Source organism: Camellia sinensis, chromosome 6 (assembly GCF_055761805.1).
Source record: "Camellia sinensis isolate YWXY chromosome 6, ASM5576180v1, whole genome shotgun sequence".
Taxonomy (NCBI): Eukaryota; Viridiplantae; Streptophyta; class Magnoliopsida; order Ericales; family Theaceae; genus Camellia; species Camellia sinensis.
The window spans coordinates 164,073,274-164,081,934 of NC_138966.1; the positions used below are offsets into that span (position 1 = coordinate 164,073,274).

The following is an 8,661-nucleotide window of genomic DNA, read 5'->3' on the forward strand; positions in this document are numbered from 1 at the left end:
AGAACTCGACCACCGCCAATGAAGACTGTCTGCGGATTGCTGCGGCACCATCCAAACAAGGGGCAACTTTCCGTTGCCACGAGCCGCTGTGAGCTGCCTTCCAAACTAGGGGCAACTTTCCGTTGCCTCCCACCCCCCCTTTTAAACTAGGGGCAATTTTCCATTGCCTCCGATCCGAGGTTGCGCATCTCGAAGGGTAAGTTCTATGCTTGTTGAGCATCAGCTGTTTGAAAAATAGTTTTTGAAAATTTTTACTGAGGTTGACTATTTTCTCGAAAACTATTTCATTTTCCAAAACCGGACCATTGTCTTGGACCCAAAAAGGAAAATTTTCAGTGCTTGCTGCCTGACTTGCATGCTTTTCAAATCAAAAATCGAACAAGTACGTTAATCCGACTCTCATTTTGATCAAAACTGTTTTAGTAGAAAGCAAAAACGAAAGAATGGTTAAAATGATGAACTAGGGGCACAGTTGAGCCAGGCGTTCAGTCTTTCCCCCGTCATCGACGTACTTGCCAGAAGAGCGCTCTACCCGTCACAAGAAATAGCTGTGAGCTAACGGCATCGGGCGTGAACCCGCAACTCCCTGTTCATCCATCAGTCACCCCGGGGAGGGATGGAAAATGAGAGATTGAAGAATAGAGAGGTGTAAGTTGAGAGAAAAGTGAGGAAAAGGGTTTTGAGAGAAAATCCGAGCTTGAGAGTCGAGTGATGTGAGGATCACAAATGAGAAAGGGTGGGAAACAATACCCAGATTGAACTGGCTCCTCGTGGTCCGAGGTCTCCCATCTTCGTTTACGTGTCTGTGTGTCGTGTCTCTTTCATTTGACGATCTCGCCTTTTGTTTTGAGTCTCTCCCGAGCGTGTCTCGTTGTGTTTAGGTCGTGTACCTCTTTGTTTGAGTCCTCCCCGCTGTGTTCAGTGGTAGGCTTGATATCCCGGTTTGAAAAACCCTCATTCGATTTCAAAAATCGTTTATGCTCAGAATGCTGTGCCATTCTCTACATTGGAACGCATTTCGACTCCAACCGGTTCCATCTTTGAGGTCCGTCTTGTTAGATTGGGCTGTTTGTTTGAGAATTGCTGTGCGCAGAATGAATCGAATGCCGTGTTAAGGGCTGTATACAGATTAATCCCCAGTAGAGCAAGGGCTGTGTGTCCAGAATCAGGCAGTGGGTTGCTTGGGTTATTTTGCTGTTGGCTATTTAGTTATCTGATTATTACAGTGCAAGTGTTTAATTTTCAGACAACCAATCAATTCCATTTACATTGAGGTGTAACATGATGAGATGCGATGCAATGCATGAGATGTATAAATGTAAACACTTTTTCAGATAAAAAGTCCGTTTCATTTCATTATCTTTTCAAATGTACAAGTTTTGGAAACAAAAATCTGCCTGCGACAGTACAAGGTAATCTATCTACCGACAAAAAAGAAAAGTACAAGGAAAGAAAGAAAAGATAGCAAAAATCTGCATCCATGTCGAGTACTCCGGGGGGCCGTCAGTCCGTCCTAGTCCTCTTCCTGGACGAGGGTCCAGGAGCATCATCAGCGTCGTCGTCAGAGCCCGAGCTAGAACCGTCTCCGGTCTCCTCCTCCGATGACTCTGCCTCCGCCTCTGACTCCTCGTCGTCGTCATCGTCCGGGACTGGAGCTCGCGAGCTACTCCCAACATGAGTAGGCCCCCCCTGGTACGGGGAAATATCCTGCCCTCCTCATCTCTCCCCCGGGCAGGGACAGAAGGTCTAGCTGGAGCACCTCCTGCCATGGGAATCTGGAAAGGAGGCTGAAAAGTACACGAAAGGGAAATGCATCAGTATACTGTAGACAGTTTATCAGTGCAGAATGCAATGCAGAGTATAGTGTAGGAATGCCGTGAGTAGTCTATCAGTGCAGAATGCAGTATGTGAGTGCAGTGTATGAATGCCGTGAGCAGTTTAGCAGTGCAGAATGCAGTGTGTAAGTACAGTATGAGAATGCCGTGAGCAGTCTATCAGTACAGAGTACGGTCCACAATGCAGTGTATGCAGTGTATCAGACGCTGTGAGATCAGTGTATCAGGTGTTGTGCCATGCATCAGATTATGCAAAGCAGTGAATGAATGGTTTGAGGCCAGTGTCAGAAGGACATACCGGTATGCTGTAGACGGCTAGGAGGTCAAATGTCCGCTGGAGCATCCCCATCATCGAGGCATTCATCGCCAACGACTGACGGGTGTACTCAGAAGAAGCCTGCAAAAGTATCAGACGCGTCAATATTCTGTGGAATATCAAGTAAACTGAATTGAATAACTGTACAAGATGCAGTAGAACATACCGGCGGTAAGTCGGGGACATCAATGAACTCATGACCAGCCGGTGGAGGGGCGAAGGGGATCTGATAGGTCGACCCACCCTGCCCCTGGAAAGTCAGTACAGCGGGCAGGGCAGGCCAGCCAGCTCCTCGTCCTCCCCGCACTCCACCCCTACCACGGACCCGGGCCCTCCTCGAAGATCCAGCCCCTGCTCCCGCTCCGGCCCCAGCCGCCGATGCTACAGGCCTGGCCCCCTCTGCTCGACGACCGCTCAAGGGGCGCATCAGGTACGTCCGCACGTACTCCTGATAGTCGCCGGTGCCTCGGAAGCTGGCCTCCTCCCAGCCGATGGAGTAATCATCCAGCTGCTCAGTGGTAAGCCCCTCGGTCTCCCTCATCTCTGCAGGAGGGTGAGCCGGGACTATCTGCTCAGGTAACCAGCGGGTCTGGCGTAGAAAACGCTCCCCCAGGTACCAAGCCCGACAGACCGGGCCCTCTAGCAGAATCCGGAAACGCGAGGTCTCCTCAGCACCAGGGAACCGACCCCGCATCGCCGACGGCAAAGAAGCCCATGGCCGCCAAGTGATCTGAAAGTGACAGACAGTTTGTTATCTACTGTTATTGAAATATGCAGTGGGAAAGCGAAGCTAAATGAACTGAAAGTAAAGCATACCTCGGCCGGGGTGATGGTGTCGAAATATCGGCGGAAGAAGCCGAATGTCTCCCGTGGTCGCCGGGTGCATCTCCCGTCGAAGCGACTCGAGAACGGGACAGCCGGAGGAGGCTCCACGACCGGTACGGGTGCAAGCCTAGGGAAGTAGGCGTAAACCCACAGCTGCAAAACAGATGTCAGTATGACCGGCAGAATAAAGCAGAAATGGCAGAGCCGTGTGTTGTGCCGTGTATTGTGTGCAGTGTACAGTGTGAGCAATGTACAGTCAGTGTAAAGCAGAATGTATGTGTGTGCCGTGTGTACAGTATACAGCAAGTATAGAGCAGACCACAGTGTGTGCAGTGTACTGAGTACAGAAAGTACGAGACAGGAATGAAAAAGTGGAGAAGAAATGTACCTCCCAAGCCTGCCAGTAGCCTCCAAGCAGCTGGCCGCTGCCACGAGAAGCCGAGCTCATATATCCGTACAGGGTGGCCAGAGCAGCGCCGCCCCAATCGTAGTGCAAGATATCCCGGACGTCCACCAGTGCACTGAGAAGGCAGAGAGGCACGGTGTTCGCCCGGTCGGCGAAGATAGTAGTCCCGAACAGGAACATGAGGAAGCCGCGAGCATACCTCTCCTCGTCCTCTGGGGTCATCTGCACCTCCTCCAAAACGGGCTGAACCCGGAACTGTGTCTCGAACCAGGAGTACCGCACGAAGCCTGGACGAGCTAGTAGCGGGGCCTCCCCCAGTAGATGGACCTGAGCGGCGATCCACTCATCCATGTCTGTGTCGAAAGGGATCGGATCCCCCCTACCCCGATGCCTGTGAGCATCGAGAAGTCATAAGGGGTCATCGTCATGTCCCCTGCAGCAGGAAAATGGAAAGAATCGGTGGTGTCCCACCACCTCTCCGCCAAAGCGGCAAGAAGAGGTCTGCATGTGGACAACCTAGAGAGCCCTCGGCAGAAGGTGCCGAAGCCCGCCCGGTCCACGATGCGCTGGACCGCATCAGGGAGCTCATCATACCACTCCCGTGCACCAGTATTCCCATACCCGCGAATGGTATGGGAACCCTCCTGCAAACAGAAAATGACAATTGCAAGACAACATTCAAAATGCAGTTTTGAAAGGACAGATATGGCATGTATGCAAGTTTGTCAGATTCAGGCAAATACCGGGTGCCGGTGTGCTTACAGTGAAATACGTGTGCTGTGTCAGCGTGTTTGAGTGTTTCAGAACAGATGTGGCGTGTGTGCAAGTTTGACAGATTCAGACAAATACTGGGTGCCAGTGTGTATGCAGTGAAATACAGTGTGTGCCGTGTGTTTGAGCGATTCAGGGTTAGTGCAGTGTGTGTGCATGTGTCAGTCTCAAGCAGATATCAGTTGTATGTATGTTTACAGTCAACTACGATCTACGGCATATCAGATTTCAGCAATTAGAGAATACAGCTAACTATGGCAGTTTTGTATCCTACATTGCAGAAAGTAAAGCAGAAGATGAAAAGTTACCTCGGAAGTGCTGAACGACAGATGGGAGGTAGGCTCGCGTAGTAGTAGCTCAGGCGCCGCGTACCTCTCAAAGCTCCGGAACTGACGCAGGCCGTCTGGGGGCAGAACGTGAATCGCCGGCCGGTAGGTCGCCGGGTCGAACGGGCGCTCGCTCAGTGGTAAGAGCTCGACCCCGGGATCCATCTCGTGGTCCGAGGGAGTCCCGCCACGTGGGATGTCGTCCGCCATGAAGAGAGTAGTGTGAAAATGGCCGGAAAAGGAAAACCGAGCCGGAATGTGAAGAGTCAACTGAAAAGTCAACTCCTAAGAGGGTCGAAAATGGCCGGGAAGGCCGGAATGTGAAGAGGCACGGAAATGAAGAGGAAAGTGAGGGGAACAAACCCCGAAAAGGCTAGAACGCCAAACGAGGCACCGAAACGAAAATGTGATCGGTGGAAAACGTCCGAAACACGAAGAGAAACGCGAATCCGACGACGAAACGGGCGTAGAACGCGAAGAAACGGAGAAACGGGGAAGAGAAAAAGCTCTAGAGAGAGAGAGCAAGGGATTTCGGCGGCCAAGGAATGAGAAAATAGGGCTTGAAGCCCTATTTTATAACACCCAAGGTGAAAAGACAAAACTGCCCCGCACCAGCAACTGTTTGCCGGTCGGCAATATTTTGTGCCGGCCGGCACTTTTTTGTGCCGATGGCCAGCCGGTGGCCTCCCCTTTCGGCCGGTGGGGTTCCCACAGCCTTGTTTGGGCCATTTGAGTTGTTTTTGGTCTTCATAGCTCAAGAAAGTGCAAGAAAGTGCATCTCCGACGTTCAACCGGCCTCCGTTCTGACCGCGGGCCGTGTCTCCAGTGCGTGGCACTCGAATTCGTACAAGGCGTATCCTTTTTGTATCCTTTTGAATTCAAAAGTTACCCTATGTGTGTTGCACAAGTTCATCACACTACTTCGATGCATTACATCGCGCTGTCGTGCGTCACACATTTGCATTGTTATGCACGTGTTACATGCGTTGCAACACGCACCCCTTTGCATTGTCGTGCACATTTCTCATGCATCATCATTGCATTTCCATTCCATGCATTGTCATGCATTCTGGAATACGTGCGTTGTTGCGCATTTAAGCCCATTTACATTCCGTGTGGCATGCATGTCGCACTTAGCATCGCACTGTTTTGTGCATTTCAAACCGTCGCACTGTTTTGTGCATTTCAAACCGTCGCACTGTTTTGTGCATTTCAAAGTCGTCGCACTGTTTTGTGCATTGCATTTCAAACCTCGCGCTGTTCTGCGCATTACACTGTTTTGTGCATTTCAAACCTCGCGCTGTTCTGCGCATCGCACTGTTTTGTGCATTTCAAAATTGTTCGCGCTGTTCTGCGCATCGCACTGTTTTGTGCATTTCAAACCTCGCGCTGTTCTGCGCATCGCACTGTTTTGTGCATTTCAAACCTCGCGCTGTTCTGCGCGTCGCACTGTTTTGTGCATTTCGAAGCCGTCGCACTGTTTTGTCCATTGCATTCCGTCGCGCTGTTTTGCGCATCTCATTGCATTTTGCATTGTCATGCATGTTAATTACATTACCTGCGTAGACCGCATGTTTGTAATCAATTCTTTACTTGCGTAGACCGCATGTCAATTCTTTATTTGCGTAGACCGCATCTCAATTCTTTACTTGCGTAGACCGCATGTCAATTCTTTACTTGCGTAGACCGCATGTTAATTCTTTATTTGCGTAGACCGCATCGCAATTCTTTACTTGCGTAGACCGCATGTTAATTCTTTACCTGCGTAGACCGCATGTTTTGCTTGCGTAGACCGCATGTTTAAATTTCATTACTTGCGTAGACCGCATGTTTTGATTGCGTAGACCGCATGTTTAATTTCATTACCTGCGTAGACCGCATGTTTTGACTGCGTAGACCGCATGTTTTGCTTGCGTAGACCGCATGTTTAAATTTCATTACCTGCGTAGACCGCATGTTTTGATTGCGTAGACCGCATACTTGCCAATTTCATTACCTGCGTAGACCGCATGTTTTGATTGCGTAGACCGCATGTTTAATTTCATTACCTGCGTAGACCGCATGTTTTGATTGCGTAGACCGCATGTTTAATTTCATTACCTGCGTAGACCGCATGTTTTGACTGCGTAGACCGCATGCTTGGATTGCGTAGACCGCATGTTTAATTTCATTACCTGCGTAGACCGCATGTTTTGACTGCGTAGACCGCATGTTTTGATTGCGTAGACCGCATGTTTAATTTCATTACCTGCGTAGACCGCATGTTTTGACTGCGTAGACCGCATGTTTTGATTGCGTAGACCGCATGTTTAATTTCATTACCTGCGTAGACCGCATGTTTTGACTGCGTAGACCGCATGCTTGGATTGCGTAGACCGCATGTTTAAATTTCATTACTTGCGTAGACCGCATGTTTTGATTGCGTAGACCGCATGTTTTGGATTGCGTAGACCGCATGTTTAAATTTCATTACCTGCGTAGACCGCATGTTTTGATTGCGTAGACCGCATACTTTAGTTTCATTACCTGCGTAGACCGCATGTCTTGATTGCGTAGACCGCATGTTTAATTTCATTACCTGCGTAGACCGCATGTTTTGATTGCGTAGACCGCATGTTTTGCTTGCGTAGATCGCATACTTGCCAATTTCAATACCTGCGTAGACCGCATGTTTTGATTGCGTAGACCGCATGTTTAATTCCATTACCTGCGTAGACCGCATGTTTTGCTTGCGTAGACCGCATACTCGTTAATTCTAATACCTGCGTAGACCGCATGTTTTAAATTGCGTAGACCGCTTATTAAGTTTCGTTACCTGCGTAGACCGCGTGCTTATTATCAATTCGTTACCTGCGTAGACCGCGTGCTTATTATCAATTCGTTACCGGCGTAGACCGCATGCTCCACTTACATGTTTGTATTTTCACGAGCATTGTCATGCTCCCTACTTGCTTTGCGCTGTCACACATTTCGAGTACACCACATTTGCATTGTCATGCATGTTGCTAACAATATTGTACCTGTTAAGTTTGTTTTCTTTTCAGGCACGATATTGTATGTACGGTTCATTTGAAGCTGGTGCAACCAGACGAGCCGCACAGGTATTGCATCTCCCGAGTGAGACGTATTGAGAATTCCATAATTCTCTTACATCCTTTCTGCATTGTAGTGTAGTTTGGTATGCTAGCTTAAAATTGTCGCATGTTTGCTTCATTACAGCTTTCTTTGCATGATCATAAGTTATGTCCGGCTTTATGCATTGTCTTGCATTTTGCCCCTGCCTCCGGGCACATAATCTTATTTTGTCTTGCATGTTTGTCTGAGTCTTCGGCCTTGTCAAAAATGGGTTGTCTCTAGGCTTTGACATTCACTCCCGTCATTGTTATGACTTTCGAGTTCTGTCAAAGAGGGGCAACTGTAGACACCCCATTTTTGACCGTCCTCAAGACTTGGACGTCACCGTTTGAACACTCGGTGATTATCCATGTTTGTGTTCGTTTGGAGTTCCCGGAGGTCTCGGCTCGCGCGCCTTGCCTCAGGATCCCCGAACTCGACCGTTTAGTGTCTGGTTTTGCACCAAGCACTTGCATCTTGCCTTGGAGAGGCAGAGTGGGGCTTGTAGACCATCCCCACCCATCACCGGCAGTGGCTAGAGGCCACCGGCTGGTTTTCGCTGCCACCGGCAATTTAGTTTGCCGGCCGACACTCTTTGTTGCCGGTCAGCACTTTTTTGTGCCGGTCGGCACTCCTTTTGGCCAAGATGGCATTTTTGGCCGGCCGATTGCTGTTCATCTTCTTTTGCAGATATTTTTAGACAGCTGTATTGCTTTTGCTCCCCTCCATACACCTGTATGGAGGGATCTCCCTCTTGCAAAGCTTGTCTTGTAAGCTTTACAAGAGGTATATAGAGAGGAGCTCTCTCTAAGGCAAAGGGGGGAGCTTTTAGACATTTTTGGGAGAGAAAAATACAGACCAAGCTCTGGTTTTTCTAGGGTTAGGGTTAGATATACACTCTCTATCTCTCTTTCCCTCTTATTTGTACACTAGGTGTTTTGTGTCTCACTATTGCACACAAACACCTAGTGTTTCACCTTCCTCTTGGAGCTGAGGTTCTAAAGAGTGTGTTTTGAAGTTTTGGTGTTGGATTCAAGCTCAAGGAGGCCATTGGAGCACCTTTTGTGA

At 49.2% G+C, this 8,661-nt stretch overlaps 1 protein-coding gene across 1 annotated transcript; it reads right to left on the bottom strand.

Moving 5' to 3' along the window:
- Positions 1 to 1,326: 1,326 nt before the first annotated feature.
- On the bottom strand, positions 1,327 to 2,875 carry LOC145792457 (uncharacterized). Its single transcript, XM_082873145.1, has 3 exons — positions 2,318 to 2,875; positions 2,134 to 2,232; positions 1,327 to 1,787 (listed from the first exon to the last, which is right to left on the bottom strand). The coding sequence occupies exons 1-3, from the start codon at positions 2,843 to 2,845 to the stop codon at positions 1,422 to 1,424; spliced, it is 993 nt and encodes a 330-aa protein (XP_082729271.1). The 5' UTR covers positions 2,846 to 2,875; the 3' UTR covers positions 1,327 to 1,421.
- Between the last annotated feature and the right edge of the window lie 5,786 nt (positions 2,876 to 8,661).

Coding starts and splice junctions, on each gene's coding strand:
- LOC145792457 (XM_082873145.1), bottom strand. CDS start 2,845: ATGCGGGGTCGGTTCCCTGGTGCTGAGGAGACCTCGCGTTTCCGGATT. Junction 2,233..2,317: donor ATGTCCCCGACTTACCGCCG/GTATGTTCTACT, acceptor ATACTTTTGCAG/GCTTCTTCTGAGTACACCCG. Junction 1,788..2,133: donor TAGCCGTCTACAGCATACCG/GTATGTCCTTCT, acceptor TGTACTTTTCAG/CCTCCTTTCCAGATTCCCAT.